The sequence below is a fragment of the Choristoneura fumiferana genome, chromosome 15, assembly GCF_025370935.1.
Source record: "Choristoneura fumiferana chromosome 15, NRCan_CFum_1, whole genome shotgun sequence".
Taxonomy (NCBI): Eukaryota; Metazoa; Arthropoda; class Insecta; order Lepidoptera; family Tortricidae; genus Choristoneura; species Choristoneura fumiferana.
In genome coordinates, this window is record NC_133486.1 from 3,539,859 (window position 1) to 3,559,561 (window position 19,703).

The following is a 19,703-nucleotide window of genomic DNA, read 5'->3' on the forward strand; positions in this document are numbered from 1 at the left end:
AATTTCATCCAAATCCGTCGAGCCGTTTCAGCGTGAAGAAGTAACAAACATACAAACTTTCGCATTTATAATATTAGTAGAATTATTAGGATAGGCACGTGACGTCTCGCCCGGCGCGATACTTTTTAGCACGGCGTGACGTCATAGGCCTCAACTCCTGAACTTCATCTTTGAAATTTGTGCAAGGTCCGCCCGAGTTGCTACCACCATCTTGCTCGCTAATCCTGCCGTGAAGCAGCAGTGCTTGTTGTGTTTCGGCGTGGGGAGTAAGACAGCCGGTGAAATTACTGGCTCTTGAGGTATCCCATCTTAGGCCTCTAGGTTGGCAACGCATCTGCAATCCCCCTGGTGTTGCAGGTGTCTATGGGCGGTGGTGAAAAAAAAAAGGAATAAAATCGTATCCAACATTTTCTAATAATCTAACTGACAAATTAAGTAGAATATTTTTTTACTCAAGAAACTACTCAATTCTATCGCAAAAAGAAACTCCAAGTGTAACCTGTTGCATGACTCACCTCTACCATTTTATTACACACAAACAAGCATTGCTTTCTTTCTCGTCGCCAGATCGGCGCGTCTCTGATAGAGAGCAACGAGTTCATAATCCACGTGCTGAACAAGTTCAACTTGTTGGAGTGGGCGGCGCCGGACTTCGAGCAGCGGGGAGTCGAGGACGATGCCCTCCGCCACACCATCAGCATGGTCGAGGAGTTCCTCGGGCTTCTCATCACCGGTACGTGCTGCTGGAAGTGTCCGACCGTAATTTATGTTTGTAACCTACCGGTCGGTTTTGTAAGTTTCGGCCGTAACCGAAACTTTAAGGTGCAACCTCATGTAGCCGCTCGACGCTCGTTTGCAGCGATAAATCTGGTCACGTGACATTTTATCGCTGGAAAAAAAAATATCTTCGATTTCGGAAAAAACACTGTTATTTTTTGCTTCCATTCACTCTCAATTTCTTTTATTTGTACCACTGCCACGACTGCCACTAAAGGCGGTTAAGAAATCAGCTTCCAAGATCAAGATCATTCCTGCAAGCAGCCACCTTGACGCTGCGGTTCGACGCGGCGACTTGACGCTACTTACTTCTTTGAGTCGCGGGAAATTCAAAATAGGGTCACGTGACCAGATTTGTCGCTGGAAACGAGCGTCGAGCGGCTGCATAAGGCTACACCTTCATTTGAGGAATATTAGTGTTTGCAATCGAAACCGAACTTCGAGCTGTGTTGTAGTTTCCGCCGTAACCGAAACTATTTGAGGAATAGGGAATAGAAACCGAACTTCGGTCTGTGTTAAACGAAACTAAAGTTTCGGCCGTAAACGCACCTGAATTTGAGTAATAGTCTAGTACTAGCCGTTATCCGCGACTCCGTCAGCGTACCGTAGAATTCGGTTTTCACTGTCCCGCGGGAACTATGCAATTTTCCGAGATAAAAACTATCTCATCTAAATAGGGTTCAGCGGTTTAGACGTGTTGAAGTAACAAACAAATAAACAAACAGACTTACAAACTTTCGCATTGTTAACATTAGTGCGATACTAGTCTGAAGAAAATAAGGGCCACTTAGTTCAACATTTTTAGTCAAGGAATGTTATGAATAGAAAGAATTATATTCATTTAATATGTTTACTATTGTATTGTTGTTGTTTGTATTGTTTACTCACGTGGTCCCTAGTTTCATTCGGGTAGAATATAATAAACCTGCGTTTATTTGATAGATTAGGTTTTAACAAAAGTGAGTACTTCGGATGAGGGTAAGTATACGAATGACAGGCGAAACATTCTACGAAGTCAGTTTGAACTTTGACGCAATCTTGCTTGCGACAGCTTCATTTGGTCCAGCCAGAATCAACACATTCCAAGAGTCGGCAGCGCTTTACCATTAAGTGAATACGCACATTAATACTCAACTCGATAGCAATGCTGTGCCGACACTTTGTATGTTTTGACTCTGCAGTGCAAAAACAAGGTGGTTGTTATTGAATCGGCACAATCATTCAGGAGGTGATGATTCTAAGAAAAATCTTACCAGCGCGATTCAGGATTTGCGAATTCTCGGGACAGCGCCATCTAGTGGCGCTATCGCGAACTACGTACATGAATGATTTACAACTACCTTCTTATTTGATAAATATTATTATTGACGTGGGGAAGGGAACATCGAATTGAACCTGCAATAGGCAGTTGTGTCTCACCGATGGCGAAGAAACGATTGGTTATAGACATTTTCTCGCTCAAGAAATGAACAAAAGATATAAGATACTTTGTGTGTAAAAGAGACATATATTATAATAGTTGATCGTTGGCTGTTCACACTGCCGGCGAGAACTCGCTCTTACATATTTTGTCGCAGCGACAAGAGCTATAAAAATAACTCAGCGATGTTAGCTTGGCGGCGGTTTAGCGAGTGGAGCGAGTAATCGCCCGTCGCACTCGAACACTCGCTTACAGCCGTGCGACAAAACTACACTCGCTTTTCGCTGCTCGCCCACTTGTTTCTAGTTACTCGCTCTAATCACTTCTCGCTCATTGTCGGCGGTGGGACGAGTGCCAAAGGTTTTTTTTTTACAGTAGTTTTTACGCGTATCATTAGATACGGCAATGCAATAAGAGCGCTTTCACATTATAGTCGTTTTTGTCGCGCGACTGTAGCGCTTTTTTTTTTAATTTGTTATTTTTATTTTTTTATACATGCTTTTACATTTTTAGCCACAATTAAAAACCTATAGCAGGTTTATGCAATAGTTGGCGAGATCGCGCGGTTTGGTTCGCGCTTACAATAATCTATGAGGTATTTAGTAGTTCATCTATTCTAATGTTCTCGTTTTTCTCCATGAAAGTGACAATTGCAACAATAATATTCCCGAAATTGTACAAAAATGCCACTTAGCACACCATTTAGTCAAATCTACACTGAATATCGATATCGGCTACATCACTATTTCATTTCGTCGAACCCTGGTAACCCTGTACCTGTCATTGACTTGTCAATTTAGTCTCACGAATTCAAAGTCAAAGTCAAAGTCAAAATATCTTTATTCAATTTAGGCTATAACAAGCACTTATGAATGTCAAAAAAATCTACCACCGGTTCGGAAAAACCTCTGCTGAGAAGAATCCGGCAAGAAACTCAAATTATTATGGCGTCGACTATAGGGTCGTCGCAGGCCCGCCCCGCCCCGGCCCGCCTGCGCTAGAACAGATCTGAGACCTCGCTGCACTCGCATGTTTGTCGTATTTATAAGTTTGCATTTTAGTTAAGATTTCCTCTGGTAAGGTATTCAAAATAGCTTCTAAGTCGCGCTGCAGTAGCGCGACTCGTATTCATACATAATTAAAGTAGCGCAGCTGCAGCGCGACAGAAGTGCGACTGCAGCGCTCCGAGCTAGCGGTGGCAGATACTGTGAAGCGCGGCTGTCGCTAGCGGCGGTGTCGCGACTTAGCCGCGCTACAGCAGGGCTGCTACGAAACTCGAAACTCGAAGTACGCGTCGTGCGGTCCCTCTGACACTTATACTATTTAATGCGAGAGCGAGGGGGACGGTACGATACGAACTTCGAGTTTCGTAGTAGCCCTGCAGCCACTGTTATTTGTAAGTAATGTAAATGGATCCCTGGGCTGGATCACTGCAGCTTTTTGCAGGTGGTAGGACCTTGTGCAAGGTCCGCCCGGATTGCTACCACCATCTTGCTCGCTAATCCTGCGTGAAGCAGCAGTGCTTGCACTGTTGTGTTTCGGCGTGGAGAGTAAGACAGCCGGTGAAATAACTGGCACTTGAGGTATTCATCTTAGGCCTCTAGGTGGCAACGCATCTGCAATACCTGGTGTTGCAGTTGTCTATGGGCGGTGGTGATCTCTTACCATCAGGAGACCCACTTGCTCGTTTGCCATCCAGTCGAATAAAAAAAAAAAAAAAAAAAAAACTGTAAGTAATGTAAAGGGATCCGCTGTGCAGCGCTTCAGTCAATATGTGAAAGCGCTCTAAAAAATCCAGGAGTTTACTAAGATATTATAAGATGTTTCTGGTGCTTAATAAATAATATTTGTATTTAGATGTCTTTGTTGTTGTGGTGTTTCAGTGGTGGGCTCGCGCTACGTGCCAGGCGTGGGAGAAGTCACCGACGAAGACAGAACCAAGAAGGAGATTATACAGATGCTGTGCGTGAAACCCATGCCGCATTCCGAACTCAACAGGTATATACTATGTACTCGTACAGTCGCGAACAGGGATTGCTGAGCCACTGTTCGTAATTTGGCCGTGTAATGTTTCCATCGCATTTTATAGTGCTCTCTCAATCATTTTCAGTTTCAGTACCAATCGTACAGCCGTCCTTTTTCCATTTAAGTATGTATTTATCTATATAAGTATGTTTATCCGTTGCCTAGTGTCCATAGTACAAGCTTTGCTTAGTTTGGGACTAGGTCAATTGGTGTCAAGTGTCCCATGATATTTATTATTTATTATTATTATTATTTATTATTTTGACATTTGACACTAAATAATAAAGTTTTATATTAATGGATATGAAAATGTCTTTTTACAAGCTTTTCTTTAGCTTGCCCTGTTTGTATATTTAGGTATTTGTTTATTTGTTTGGGTCAAATCTTGAAAGCTAAATTTGACCCACTTCCAGTGGTCCGATTGACTTGATATTTGAAATGAAATGAAATGAAATGAAATTTATTGCGTATGAATTAAGGTTTTAGATTGCAGTTACATATGCTTAAACTTAAGTTTCTCTTAACCCTACCTTTACAGGTGTACACGCAGTTAAAAAATAATAAAGATAATAAAGATAAAAATAAAAAATTTAACATTACAATTATTTTAAATACTATGTCATTACAATTATAATTACAATCGATAAAATAGTTCCAATACCATTACAATTTTGATTATTTACAAGCGAACATTATCATTATCATACAGAAAATCCTTTACACTATAATAACATTTGTTCAATAGCCATTGTTTCGTCAAAGTAATAAACGTTTCTAAATGGTTGTCCTTAAATGTGTCCGGCAGTTTATTAAATATGTTAATACACATGATATACGAATTTTTTGAACACAGTTTGAGTCTTGCACATGGCCTATGAATTCTGTACTTATACTGAGATCTCAATGTGCGTGTTGACATGTCTTGCCTCAGATTGAATAAGCTCATGTACTTGAATACAAATACACAGACCTCCAAAATGTATAGGCAGGGCACCGTTAAAATTTTATATTTTACAAAATACGGACGACAGGAGTTTAGTAAATTTGGAGACAATACAATAATCTCGTAGTGACATCCTGGTAGTTCAACCAGAATCGACTCCGCACAACGGAACTCCTCAACGGTTAATGGCATCAACTTATAATTTGGTACGGAAATGTGGTTTAGATGACAAATGCGAGTACAGTCAACAAAAAGTACCTACATTCAGCAAAAAAAGCTTGTATTAAAATTTTTTTTTTTAACAAAAAAACTTATTTTTAACCCAGATCGCTGCCAGAAGACCAACTCCACGAGACGGGACTCGAGGCGGTCATTCACGAAGTGGCCGACTTCATAAAGCCGACCGGCGGCAACAACCGCGGCGTGTACAAACTCAAACCGCATCTCTACGACGAATACGACACGTTCTTTTACCACTACACCAGGGAAGAGCTGTCCCGCAGCGAGGAGGAACAGCGGAGTCGGAGGAAGGCTGCTGGTACCATACTCTTTTTAAATAAGTTTGGCCGCTATGTGTGTCTGTGTGTGTGTGTGGCACCGTAGCTCTTACTTTTTTTTTAAACCAGGCTTTCTAGCGATGGTTCTTAGACATGTTTCATCAAATCGGTTTAGTCGTTTTTGAGATATTTAACTTTGAAGTGACAAAGTGGGGGGGGGGGTTCCAACTTTTTGTCACGCTTTTACAAGTTATTTTTGATTTCCGTTAGCTTTAACCTTTTTCCAGGTCCCGCTAATTTAGATAAGCTACTACTAAATGAATCAAAGATTTCTGTTGTTTACCTATTAGGGATTAATTTAAAAACAATTGTAATTTTTAATGACTTCAATTGATTTTGTACCATATTGTGAATGTAGTAAGGTCGAATATTTGTGTACATTTATGTGGTCACTATATGCACTATGCCTGGAAAAGGGTTAAAGAGATAATCAAGGATTACGTAATTTTGCGCAGTAAAATAGTTAATTGGTTATACATTTTTGTTCTCTCCTTTTGGCAAGTGCCGACTTACACTATTGAATTAAACTCTAAATAAGTAGGTAAATAAACATGTAACAAGTCGTGTGTATGTGTGTGTGTTTATCAATTGAAAATATTTGAGAAAATCTATTACTAGGGGTATTTATAAATAGCGCAACAGAACACAAAACGACGGTTTTTTTAGAATTATTGTCTGTTTGTCTGTGCGTTTGTTCGCGCTTATCTTAGATACGGCTTAGCCTAGGAGAATGCAGTTTTCACTGATGTGTTGCCGTTTTCATGGATTTGGTGTTTATTTCATTAGAAAAGAAAAGATACGTCAACTTTTAGACTACCGCATATCACGGTCATTACTAATTTTATGATTTGAATTCAAATCAAGGTACGCGAAACAAAACCGGAATTAAAATCATAAGATACGTCAATTTATTAGTAGATTGAGTCTTAAGGGCAGTAAATAAGGAATTACGAACGAGAGTCTATTCGTTGTTTTTCTCCCACATTTTTTTATTTTTGAACAAGGTCTAATTTTAAGTTGTGGCAGTAAAAGTTTATTTATTTATTTATACTCTACCGTAGGCCTGCCGGAGTGCTGCCCGCCGCCGCCGCTGCCGAAGCTGACGCCGCCGTTCCGGCTACTGGCCAGCCTGCTGCAGTGCGACGCGGCCATGCACGTGCTAAGGACCGTGCTGGAGCGCGCGCTGGACCTTCGCGCGCGCACCTTCTCCGAGACACAAGTGCACAAGGTATGTCAGCCCCTCATCCCTGCCGGAAAGTAGCCTGCCAGTATTTTTAACAGACTTAAAAAAATATGTTTTTTTATTTTTTTTTGTCCGGGCAAAGTGTCGTGCAAATGAAGAGCCCTTTACTCAGCAGTGGTTGACTTGATTGATTGTTTTTCCAAAAAAATCACCATTTTGTTCACCTATCTTTTTGCCTCTAGATTATGTATGGTTAAACATCTCGTGGCATTATGGCACGTTTTTGTCCCTTGTTGAACAATTCTACTATAATCTGCAATAAATAAATATTATTATTATGTTGTCGTTTTGTATCCAGGCTCTTCATCTGATGGGCTATGCACTCCGCGACGAGGAAAGCGGTCATTACGAGTTCCTCGCGTTCGCGGAGAGCGCTCAGCGCAGCGGGCTGCTGGCGCTGCTGGCGCGGCTCGCGGCCAGCCCGCGGGTCGACGCGCATCGCCCGCTGGCGCGCTGGCTGCTGCACAAGATGAGGTCAGTGCTGGCTGGAGCGACCAACGGGAACTTTTCAGCCCCAACGGCCATCTGTTCTCCGTGCTATATGGCCTGCCCATTGCCACTTCAACGAGCTAATTCGCTTGGCTACGTCAGTGCCCCTGTTCTCTTACGTATCTCTTCATTTCTGATTCGATCCCTTTCTATTTCCAACCCAATGTTAATTAATGTTATTTCCAGGACTTTGCTGGGAGAGGCTGACGAGAATATGGGCGATGGAGAGCGCATGGACACCGACCAGGAAGAGAAACCTGCCACCGACGATACCGCTGGTAACTTGTTCTATGCTAACTTTATCGTACCTTCGGTAGAACAAGGGCATTTAATTTTTTTTTTTCGATTTTTATACAATTATACCCCCGTACTATTTAAGCTATTGAAGATACCTACATTATTTAAAGACAAAAGCAATGATCAATGTATCGTGATATTTTTTTTTACTAAGTACTTGTCTTTTCGTTGTGCTAATAAATGTGGGATACTAGTACCTTTAAATGAGCAATTCTTGTATATATATATTTGCCCTCGGCTTAGCCCGCGTGGAATTAGGTTATCGCGCGCTGTTCCCTCGGGAACTGTGCATTTTTCCGAGATAAAAAGTAGCCTATGTCACTCTCTGGCCCATAAACTATCTCTATGCCAAAAATCACGACGATCCGTCGCTCCGTGTCGACGGGAAAGACTGACAAACATACAAACACATAAACACACATACTTTCGCATTTATAATATTAAGTATGGATATATTTCGGGGATCTCGGAAACTGCTCCAACGATTTCGATGAAATTTGGTATGTAGGGGTTTTCTGGGATGAAAAATCGATTTAGCTTGGTCTTATCGCTGGGAACACGCCTGTTACCGAGTTTCAGCCCGAGCAAAGCTCGGTCGTCCAGTTACTGACGTTTAACCGAGCGTTCGAAGCCCTCCAATATTCACCCAGTTACATAACACCTTCAATGCTTGATGTTTTTGTCTTGATTGTTTATTATTATTTTCAGAGCAAGAGCGAGCGAGGCGAGCGAAACTGGCGGCGGAGCGGCGCGCGAAAGTGATGGCCCAGATGAAAGCGCAGATGAACAACTTTATATCCAACAACGCTGTTCTGTTCGAGGAGACTACCACAGAGGTGGGCTTCTTGCGTGACTAGTAATAAATAAATCGTCATGGGACCGGGCCATTATTCGAGTTAACCGTCTTATTTTCTGATCACATTTTTTACGAATTGGGCTGTTTGTATACTACTCAAAATAATATAAGGGCCACTTGAATTTCACCGGTAAAATGAAATTTAAAATATGTTTGCGGTTTAATTGGAATGTCCCAATTTTTGACAACGTATAATAAATCGAAAACCGTTTGGAGAAATAGGCTTCGTGAAGCGTTTTCAGAAATCAGATTCCAAAAATGTGATAAACTGACTTAAATAAACAAAATTTAAGTAATGACCTTCATTCGACCCCTGCAGTGTCCCGTCATAAAGGCAGTTATAAAGCAGGTCTACACTCTAAAGCAAATGTTGCTGTACTGCTTATAATAGCAAAGAGTGACAAAGATAGAACTTAAATCACGTGATGCGCACCTGGCTTTCCAATGTATTTCCAATGTATTTTTACAAATTAAATTATTAAACGGTGTCTTTCAGCCATATGAAACAGTTGAGAAATGAATCATTATATAAAAATATGTTCGGCGAAAAGCCAGAATCCCGTTTTAAGGGGATCCCATGCCCCAATGACCTTCGATCTGAATTCCTTAGTTTTCTAATGTTTTTTGTAGCTTATTATATTAACAACAACGGCTTTGAGCAATGTAGTAATTAGTATCCCATATTTACTTCAAAGTTAATTGATTTCGAGATATTTGACATCAAATTTGAACAATTTTAGGCCAAAAAACTGGTTTTCTGGCCATAACTTTTGTGTTAATTAGTTTTAAATGAAAACCCTCGACCAGTTTTTAGGGACGTCAAAGACGAACCCAAATATGTAGATTTCGTATGTTCTTTCACGTCAGTAGAGATACGAAATAAGTGTTTTTTCAGACAATGTTTAAAAAAATCATACAAAATTAAGTATTCATTTTTTTTTAAATCCGGTAGACAAAAATGGAGATAAAAGATAGGAGAACCGTTAGCCGTTTGACTTATAATTCTATCTGTAGTGCAAAAGTAGGAGATACGATTCAAAACTTGTCAAAAATTGATGAAAACCTCGGGTAGCCCCTTAAAGTGATTTGTTGTTGTCAGGTGACTGCGGAGGAGCAGGTGATCCGGCCGCTGTACTGCGGCGCCGCGCTCGGCGTGTGGGGCGGCGGCGTCAGCGAGGAGCCGCGCGTCTGCATCATGTGCCAGGAGGAGGTCGGTGCCTACTGCCCTACTGCCAAGGCCCATCCCTGGAGTTGCCATTTAGAATTTCTACTTTTCTTTCGTATCAATTGGCTAGCAAAGATATTATTTTATTCAGCCTGTTAGTTGGCTTAACAAAAAATATTGGTCATGGTATTTTTTCTTTTGTCAATCAATTTGAGTCTATGTTTGGGCTAGTTAAAATATTCTTAGGGTGTACTTGGACCGAGAATAGTATCCAGGGTCTGGTGACGGAGCAGCCAGGCAAATTTTATTATTAGAACGTGTTTTTAGTTTAGTTTAAGCACCTCCTCTTGTGTTACACGTATTTGCTATGTTTACAATTATTTTGTTTCAGTGTCACAAACCGCCTGGCCCTCCCCCTAAATGTAATCAGTGGATGACCCCCCTATGTATCGTTTTGTTTGGGTGCAGGCCCGCGTGGATCTGGTGTCGGAGCCGCTGGTGCTGGTGGCGTTCGCGTGCGGCTCGCGCGTGCTGGGGCTGCGCGCCACACACGCGCACGTGTCCGTGTGCGGCCACGCGCTGCACGCGCGCTGCGCGCGCAACTATGTGCGCGGCGTGCTGGAGCGGGAGCACAGGAGGTATGGAGGGGGGGGGACACGCACACTTAGTAGCAAAAATTCCAGAGCTCCGCTTGAGCGGAGCTCCGTTGACACTGTGTCTGTGTTGACTTTGATTGAGAAAAAACGCTACTGAAATACTACTGCATCATGAAAAGACGAGTCGCAAGAATTTTGAACACTTTAAATTTAGCAACATGTTTTCATAAAAAAAATTACCCTTTAATAATACTTGCCGATATGGTAATGAGGAAAAAAAAAAAAGCTGCGAAATCGCTGAATATTAACCTCACTAAACAATATATATTGTAATTAAAATCGTCATGTAATTTCCACGCTTATATCTGTCTCATCAGCCGAATACGCCGAAATGTAATACAAGCCAAGGAACTCCGACCGCGAACTCACAAAATTTACGTTTAGGGTCAATCACCTTCTCAGTGTTGTTATTCTGTCCAGTAACTCAGGAGACATCACTATGTTTGAAAAATGTTTGCAATTTATACTATTAACACACTTAAGAGATGAGCCATGAAGGAATTGCCTTAAAACTGTCACAAGTTCTAACTTTTAGTGGATTTGTACCCCATAAAATCATACTTTTAGAGGTGACTCAGAAGGCATTACCATGGCAACAAGCTTCACTAAAAAGTCGATTAACCCTTTAATTAAACGTGCCTACATTTTACTTCTCTGTCTATCGTATAGAAACCTAATTTCATGTACCTTGTCACCAGACCATACCGTCTGCGGCAACCAGCGGCATTCGACGCCGAGAAGAAAGAATACCTGTGCCCGCTCTGCGAACGTTTATGCAACACGTCGCTGCCCCTCCTGCCGGCGCCGGCGGTCCCGGCCGGCTCGCCGCCGCCGCTCACCGAGCCGGTGTTCCGGGACTCTCTGACGCTGATCCTGCAGCATCAGGTCTGCTCTGAAGCGGTCCACGTCTGCACGGAGTCGTGCGAGGAGATGCTGTGCCAAGTGAGTGTAAAGGCTGACCAGAATTATAAAAAACCTCGCCATATTGCGGAAAACCAATAGAACTCATTTCTTGCACTGGTAACAGTAAATTCAAAATGTCATTGGTCTATTTTCGCCATAGTTTAACGTTGTTTACGTGCGGTATTTTTAAGTGTTATTTTGTGTTTTTGTGCGTTAAAAGGCCGAAGATTATCCATAGCCTTGGAAGGAAAATAATTCACAATGTATTAATAGTAAATTACTGCAGAGGCCATGAAGTAAGGGATTGATGGACGAGTTCGGGGTAGACAAAACGAGAGGCGGGTAAAACGAGTCCAGCAATCCCTGTTCTGGCCGAGGCTTGTATAGTGCTTTTCTCAACAATGTGAGGAAATATTTCATCCATCCGCCCGTCCATCCATCCGTCCGTCCATCCATCCGTCCGTCCGTCCATCCATCCATCCGTCCGTCCATCCATCCGTCCGTCCATCCGGCCGTCCATCCATCCGTCCATCCATCATGGCCTAGGCCAAGAAGTTATGTAGGGAGGTGGTAGGGAGCCATAAATGTGAAACTTCATGTCTCCATTTCGTGACATTAACGCATACATTTCCGAGCATGTTTGAGAAAAGTATTTTTCACAGACCAATTCCGAGGGATTAGAAAATATTTCTTTAAATTAACATCACCGACACCGTTGTCAATAGGACTGGTAGATATCGTATAGTAAGTGTAAAGAATGTTGCCATATAAGACGTAGAAGTGCTGCCCTCGAGTCAGGTTTTTTATATTCCTGGTCAGCCTATAGATGTGCATAAGGCTGCGTTTACACCAAAAATGTGCGAGGATGTTTTGCGAGGAATGTTTATGACACTAGCCCATTGTAATATTTGGCACGGGGCCGGTTACAGGGAGCCCAGCTGTCCATCCTCCCGCTCGAGTCTCAAAGGGCTAACATTTTCAGCTCATTTACCCCCTGTGGGGCTGTTTCATCATCCATTAATTAAATTTATTTGACCGATTAATGTGATGCCGTCTCTGTTTGTTTTGTTCGAATAGACTAATTAATAGGTGGCTAATCAATAAAATTAATCAATAGGTGGTGAAACAGCCCCTTAGATCTAAGTGCCTGCCAAGCACCAGCAGATGTTCCTGCGCTCCGACTTCTGGCCGGAGGGTGTGGTGTTCCGTCATTTTAGGGCAGCGACGAAGAGACTTTTAAAATCCCTAATTAGTTTTTTCTTGTACACATGCTAATGCTGTAAATTTTTATTGACAACAAATAAATTTTGTTTACGATTAATGTTATCTTTCCCAGGCCCGAGCGCGTAGTGTGGGCGCGTACTCGTCGGACATGGAAGACGGCGAGTCCACAGACGAGGCGCCAGTGTACATGCTGACGCAGTCCCGCGACCTGCTGCCGCAGGAGTTCCTGGTGCACTTCGAGGGGGACATACCCATGTACACGGACGATCTCAAGACTTTAATCACGGACTTTGTTAATGTAAGTGAAGTGTACAGTCGAGGTAAAAGATAAGTTTACACTTTACTACCTTGTCGCTGTCACTTCATGTTTGAACTTTAGTATAAAATTGTCAGAGCATAGTAACAATACTGTACCGTTGCCATTTGAAGAAAGTGAAGTTGGAGCTTGAAAAGATTTTTAATAAATAAGAATGAAAACAATTTTTTTGTGTAGGATTGCTTAAGAACTTCTCGTGGTGCAGTTAATAGCATAGCCAGATGCGGGCTCGAAACCCGTCAGGCACACTTTAATTTCATTGCAAATATATCACTGTAATTAATTAACCATAAATCATTATAAACACACACACAAACATAACGCCTGTATTCCCAAATGGGGTAGGTAGAGCACATGAAACGTTACCGCTTCGGGGCCACTTTTAGCAATTTTAAGTTTTTTGTTTGACAAAAACGGTACAATAGTGACAGGTCACTATAAACAGTCACGAAAATATATTATGGTTACAGATATTACCAGCGGTGATGAGCGAAACGGACGACGCCGTCACAGCGACCCCCGTAGAAGCGCTATACAAGGCCACATCCTACACCATCCTTAGCACAAACGCGGTCCTACAAGCCGAGAAACGGCCTCTACTGGGCGATCTCCCCGCGAGGCACAGAGACGCCCTCCAAGCCCTCATCAGGCTCGCCGCAGTCATCCCCTCAGTGTGGCCCTCCCCCAAACAACTAGCCCACCACGCCCTAGAAACACTAACAACCTTAGAACGCACATCACCCCTCACCCACCACCCCTTCGAAACCCTAATATCCCTAGTTCTAACCGCTCCGTCCCTGTTCAGCAAAACGGCCGGCCCCGCCCGCCCTAACCACCTAGCTCGACAAATCACCATAGAAGTCTTCAGATGCCTAATAACCAGGGCCATGATCGTCCTAGACGTCAGTAAGTGCGTCAACGAGCCAATGGAAGGGCAGGAAGACTTCAAACCTGTCAAACCAGATCTAGAAAACTTACTCAGCTTCATGAAGACCCTAAGGCGAGGGAATTTAGAAATCGAAGAGTTAAACGCCAATGATGTGTGGGACGCGATTAAAAATCAGTGCTACACTTTCTTGCGAGCGTCGTGTTTGTTCTACCACTTCTTGAGCGATATCAGTCCGCCCACGGAACTGACTGTCGTCGGCGGTGACACGTGGGACACTATGTGTGGCTACCTAGACTTGCCGACTACGTTTAGAGAACTCATAGACACGCCTATGGCTAGGAGTAAATCTGAAGAATGGTCAGGGCTATCCAATGATTGGTTCGTGGGCGAAATAGATGTTAAGACAGTCGTCGAAACCAACGAGCCGCCGCGTCTAGTGCCTTTGCCGGATGACTTTTCTGAACTCATGAACGTCGTGTCGGAGTTCTCGTGCCCGAATTCGGAGAGGGAGGACAGCAAGTATCCGACGATGTGCCTCGTGTGCGGGCAGATACTGTGCTCGCAGAGCTACTGCTGCCAGACTGAGATTAAGAAGGTAAGTTTGTACTTTTTACAGACATTTTATAGTACTTATACGAATGTTTGTTCTCGGGTCTTGGATGTTTAATATGTATTTAAGTAAGTATTTATCTATATAAGCATGTCCGTTGCCTAGTATCCATAGTACAAGCTTTGTTTAGTTTGGGACTAGGTCAATTCGTGTTATTTATTTATTTATTTATTATACTAACAAAAAATTTACAAGCAACGGGGAATTGACGTGGAACGATTTGTCGTTCACATTGAGAGCATTTTTTTTTCTATATCAATGAACTGACCGTGCCGTATGTCGAAATTTACGCAAATATAGGACAATCAATAATTTTGGTAATATATTGCCATTGTTCGGTATTTAATTCCCACCCTTTTATAGCTAGAGGCTAACTAGTTAGACAGTTAACCGTTGTTGCCCAGGTTGCACCGGCTCAAATGTTAACGCAACTGTTTTTTTTTTAGAGCGGCGGTCGCGGCGGCGCGGAGCACGTGGGCGCGGTGGTGGCGCACGCGCTGTCGTGCGGCGCGGGCTGCGGCGTGTTCCTGCGCGTGCGGGACTGCGAGCTGCTGCTGCTGGCGGCGCCCGCGCGCGGCGCCATGCTGCCCGCGCCCTACCTGGACGGGTACGGGGAGACCGACCAGGTGAGCGAGCTGTGCACGATATACTGAAGCCGTAGTAGCTTAGATTTAACCCGTCAAAACACCATGAAAATATTTTTCTACCAGTGCCTCAGCACGAAAAAGCAGGAGCAGACCGTAGAAAGATATAAGCCCCTCTTCTGTCTCGTGGTGAATTACCGACTTTTAACTGATAGAAAAACATTTTAATGATTTTTTTTTACAGCAGTTCCATTTTTTTAACACATCTTTCTTTCTTTTTACCAGGGTCTCCGCCGTGGCAACCCCCTCCACCTGTGCCCCGAGCGTTACGAGACTCTCCGCATGCTGTGGCTGAGTCACGGCCTCCACGAGCGCATCGCGCGCGCCCTCGACACTAACATGCTCGTCACCACGCAGTGGCAGAACATGTGAACACACACTTGCTGCCTACGACACCATCGGTACTACCCCGACACTACCGTCAGACGTAGTTGCAGGAGGATCAATCAAATTTTTAGTGCAGCTTGTTGTCGTGTTAATGTCTCCCGAGTTACTTATTAAAAGTATCATTTTGTGAGGTACAAATCCACTAAAAGTTAGGACTCGTGACAGTTTTGAGGCAATTCGTTCAGGACTCATCTTTTAAGCATGCTAATACAAACATACATTGCAAACATTTTTCTAGCAATGTATATCACTGATGTCTACAGAATAACACCACTAAAAAGTTGATTGACCCAGAGCTTAACCTTAGCATTTTTTCACAAAAAAAAAACAATTAATTTTAGAAACGTTTCGAAATAACGACGGTGACGAAGTACTAAGGATTAAGCTGTATCGTTCATACGCACATGCTGCCTGTGTAGCTATCCACCATTGCTGCGAGAATATCAGCATTCAACATTCAGCCACCTGTCTGTACAGTTCAATATGCAAATCAAAAATCCTAAAAGAAACATTGACAGATGCTAAAATTGTTATGTATTGTTCATAGAACCAGACGTTTGGAATTACTATCATTTGTTCATACAAAATATATCTTATTTCAGGAATGCAGAGTTACTTGGATGTTTATTAAAAAAGGAAGTTTCTCCGAGTTAATGGAAACGTCTTAGCCAAGATTATGTCTGCAAACTTATGTAAATGAACTAGTAGTTCTGAACATCTAAAATTATAAAAGAAAATTGTAGCATAAAAATAAACCCGGTTGGTCAGTGGTGTAGGCTCCTGGACTATCGTAGGCCAGGAGCTAGCGAGAAAAGGCTGTGGTAAAACTCAAATAAATCGACTATATCTCATTTACTGGCGTTCTCGTGCAATGAGCATATATTTAAAGTATACACTGTGTTTGTGCAATGTTTTAAGTAACTTTATTCTTTAGCGAGTGTTGTTTTTTTTTTCTTAATTACTTATGTTAGTAGTATAATAAATTAGATATTGTTTTGGGGCTATGATATGTACGGAATAATTATTTACCAACTATATACTACACTCGGATATTTAAACTGAACAAAGTGTTCAAGATTGAACATGTTCTAAAACTTAATTAACGATTTGCGCGTATATTTTTGAGCACCTAACGATATTGTCCTGCGCTTTAAAGATGCTCATTACTATTCAGTTACGTATCTTCAGCAACAAATACCTTTATTAGTATTTTTGGATCCATTGCGATAACAGCCGTTAGTACGGCAAACAGTTGCATATAGTTTTTACACGATTTTGCCATTTTGTGTGATGGTTAAAATGGTCGAGATAAGTGCAATATTATGTAACTGCATCACGTGTCACTTCACTATGTATCAATTTCGACTTGTTTCTGTCTTCGTTATAATCATAGAACATTAAAAATAGGTGCTTGTATACTTTTAAACTAACATTTCAACTAGATATATATTTCGTTTGGAGTATGGATTTTTCTTACATAACATAGTCCTTTTTTTTTAATACTCCCTGAAACTATTCAATGGAGATATTTGAACTGTGCAAGAATTAGGCTACACGGTAATTAATACTACAAATTAGAAATAAAATGCCACTGTAAATATTTTGTTTATAGATATATAATTTGATGTTTTATAGGTACCTTTGATCTAACCAATCATACGCCGGTAGTGCTTGAGCCACGCCCTAATTCGCACTCGCTTGCTCCTAAAAGGAAAAAGAGAGATGCGTAATGTAATTAAAGTTTGATTAACTTAGTATCACGTCCAGTACGGTAACTCGGAATAAAAAACTAACATGTTTGTAACAGTGTTTTTCGTGTTTGAATTGTGTGCGCTCGAATTTGGTCGACTGTGAGTCTGAATTCGTTTATAGCGAATTACTGTTGTTCTATGGAAATGATAAAAACTAAGTTGTTATTATTATAGTTTATTTTAACGCCAATAATGCCAATGTTAGATTGACAGAATATCACCCATGTTGAACACTGATACTTAGAACTGTTTCTAGAACACTGATTTTTTTTGCCGTATATGCTTATTATTGTTCAGGTTGGTGTATATGGTGAGACTTGCATCACAAAATGATGAGGAACTGTGTACGGTTTCCAGTTCCATTTTTTTTTATTTGTCAATCTGTCGTAGTTTCTGTATAATTTAGAAAAAAATTCTAATAGGAAAACCGTAAATTGTACACAAAAATCGGAAAGTATCATTTCCAATTTTGACAGTGAATGTCATTAGTGGATAATTCGTCACTGCTTTGAATCGATGATCTTTCCGAGTGAACTTAATGAACATTGTGTTAAGGGTCAAATTTGTTGACGGTTGATTTGAGATACGAGATTTTTTCAAAGTAGTGAAGATTTGTATTGACATCGTCCATAACATAAATGTGACTTGTGAGTGACGACTTGGAACAGAACGCTACAGTGGAGGCTCGTCAAGTTGATCAATACAATTTCGAGATGCTTTAAGATATGCAAAACTAACATGAATACGTTATAACTTCAAGGAGTCCTCTAGTGAACTTTTTGTCATAATCTCACCCTTTTGCAGTAACAGAACTCGATGCGAGATCACTTTAACTTAAACTTAAACTTGTCTCATTACAAGATTGGTTATGTTCTTTACAAGCTGTGTAACAGCACCAATTTATCTCGATCGTAATTACAAGTTTAACGGCTTAGGGACTTCAAGGGGGATTCAAGAGTAACACCGTTAAGAAATTTAGTCTTAATTAACAAAATTTTCAAGTTGCGACTAATTCCTTCATGTTCATAATCATAAATAATTACATAGAAGAATGTATGTATACTTTTGTCTTTGTGTGGCAAAGGCAAAAGGCAAAAGGGACAAGGTAAACAAACGAATTTTTTAGTGTTATGTGTTTTACAGAAACTATATATTTAGTGCATTGCTTTGTGCGGTGTAAACTACACGTGGAAGGCAAATGTCAGATCGAAGACATTGCATCCTATTCCTAAACTTTTTGAAAACATCAGCTACTCATTGTAAACTTATTACTAAACATCATTTGTCTTTATCACAATAATCCATGTATCTACTTAATAGCACACTTCTTAACGTTATCTTTGAAAAACTTTGCTGTTCTTAGTCTTATCTCTATTTTGGCCGTTAATTTGGTTCATCTTCGTCGACTTCAACTGTTAAACTAAATAATACCATTTTCAACATTATTGCTTGCACCGCGAAAATAAAGTCACGTAAATTTGTAGCTTCTGTAGAAACAAAACTATGAATAAAAGGTTAATCATTAATCTCATAATTCTTCTACATAAATTGGGTAACGCACGACTCGGATAAATTGGTGGTGTTAAAACCAAAAGCACTTAGTACCTGTTAGCGCTGCGTTTTGGCAAAGCGCCTAGAGACGGTTGTAACAGCGTGCTTTGGCAGCTGTCTGTATTGTATTCATTAAATTTATTAATATTAAATTAAATAAAGATTATAAGATTGATATGCCGTTGTTTCATTTGTACTTCTGAGATATAATATGGATATGGGTTACTTTGGCTGAGGGGAATGCACACGTATGGCACCTCCGTAGTTAGGTATACTAAGTTCGCCGCTGTTGATCTTGGTACCTACCAATTCCAATCTACGTCAATACCTGCCATTTCAAGAATCTGCCATTCAGGGAAAAAGGACTAGATTTGTCCGTTTTATACTTGATATGAGATGTGGAAAAGGCCGGATCCAGTGGGTTATGACCCCCCTACTGGGCCCTATGCTGGGTTTAGGACAACAGTAGATAATTTTCTAAAGTCATTGATTTTAGTAAAATTAATATATTTTTGCAACAATAGAGGAGAGTTGAGTTTGTTATTTGATTAATGTTATTTTACAATAAGTTTCTAGAAAATATAACTAGAATTTTACCATTTGACTGTTCAAGATTTTTTAAAATATTGAAATAATATCCAAAATGACAAAGCTGGTGACCCACGTTTAGGTCTTAAAGGTACTACATCTGTTAAAAAAAGTTAGGACTCAAGGATAAAGCTGGACTGGATCCTTCCTTAGATATGGACACTTACGGCCAACGCAAGCCTTGAGTGCTTATTTTTTTCCGAAATATTCCAAAAATTTCAATGAGGGGATCAAAAATGTACCTACTTATCAGTACAAAGGGACAGTTATTAAACTTGGAAGTAAACATATCTTTGTCATTACTGACGAAGAATAAATGCTCCGTGCAAAAGGAAATAAGTAATCAATTTTCATTATTCCACTTTCCCACAGAACTTTTTGAGCCAGTGTCACAGTGAGACAGTGACCTTTT

General features: G+C 41.1%; 1 protein-coding gene across 9 annotated transcripts in view; it reads left to right on the forward strand.

Moving 5' to 3' along the window:
* The window catches only part of Ubr1 (Ubr1 ubiquitin ligase), a 51,359-nt gene extending 32,481 nt beyond the window's left edge, over positions 1 to 18,878 (forward strand). For 8 of the 9 annotated variants that reach the window (XM_074098693.1, XM_074098699.1, XM_074098694.1 and 5 more), the window contains 14 exons: positions 568 to 733; positions 4,081 to 4,195; positions 5,492 to 5,703; positions 6,784 to 6,950; positions 7,264 to 7,439; positions 7,641 to 7,732; positions 8,460 to 8,587; positions 9,707 to 9,817; positions 10,241 to 10,410; positions 11,127 to 11,370; positions 12,668 to 12,853; positions 13,342 to 14,355; positions 14,817 to 14,996; positions 15,240 to 18,878. In XM_074098693.1, the coding sequence (XP_073954794.1) occupies positions 568 to 733; positions 4,081 to 4,195; positions 5,492 to 5,703; positions 6,784 to 6,950; positions 7,264 to 7,439; positions 7,641 to 7,732; positions 8,460 to 8,587; positions 9,707 to 9,817; positions 10,241 to 10,410; positions 11,127 to 11,370; positions 12,668 to 12,853; positions 13,342 to 14,355; positions 14,817 to 14,996; positions 15,240 to 15,386 (3,108 nt within the window). In that variant the 3' untranslated portion in view covers positions 15,387 to 18,878. The remainder of the gene's footprint in view (positions 1 to 567; positions 734 to 4,080; positions 4,196 to 5,491; positions 5,704 to 6,783; positions 6,951 to 7,263; positions 7,440 to 7,640; positions 7,733 to 8,459; positions 8,588 to 9,706; positions 9,818 to 10,240; positions 10,411 to 11,126; positions 11,371 to 12,667; positions 12,854 to 13,341; positions 14,356 to 14,816; positions 14,997 to 15,239) is intronic. The other variant, XM_074098692.1, reaches the window with a different exon arrangement.
* The last annotated feature ends 825 nt before the right edge of the window (positions 18,879 to 19,703 follow it).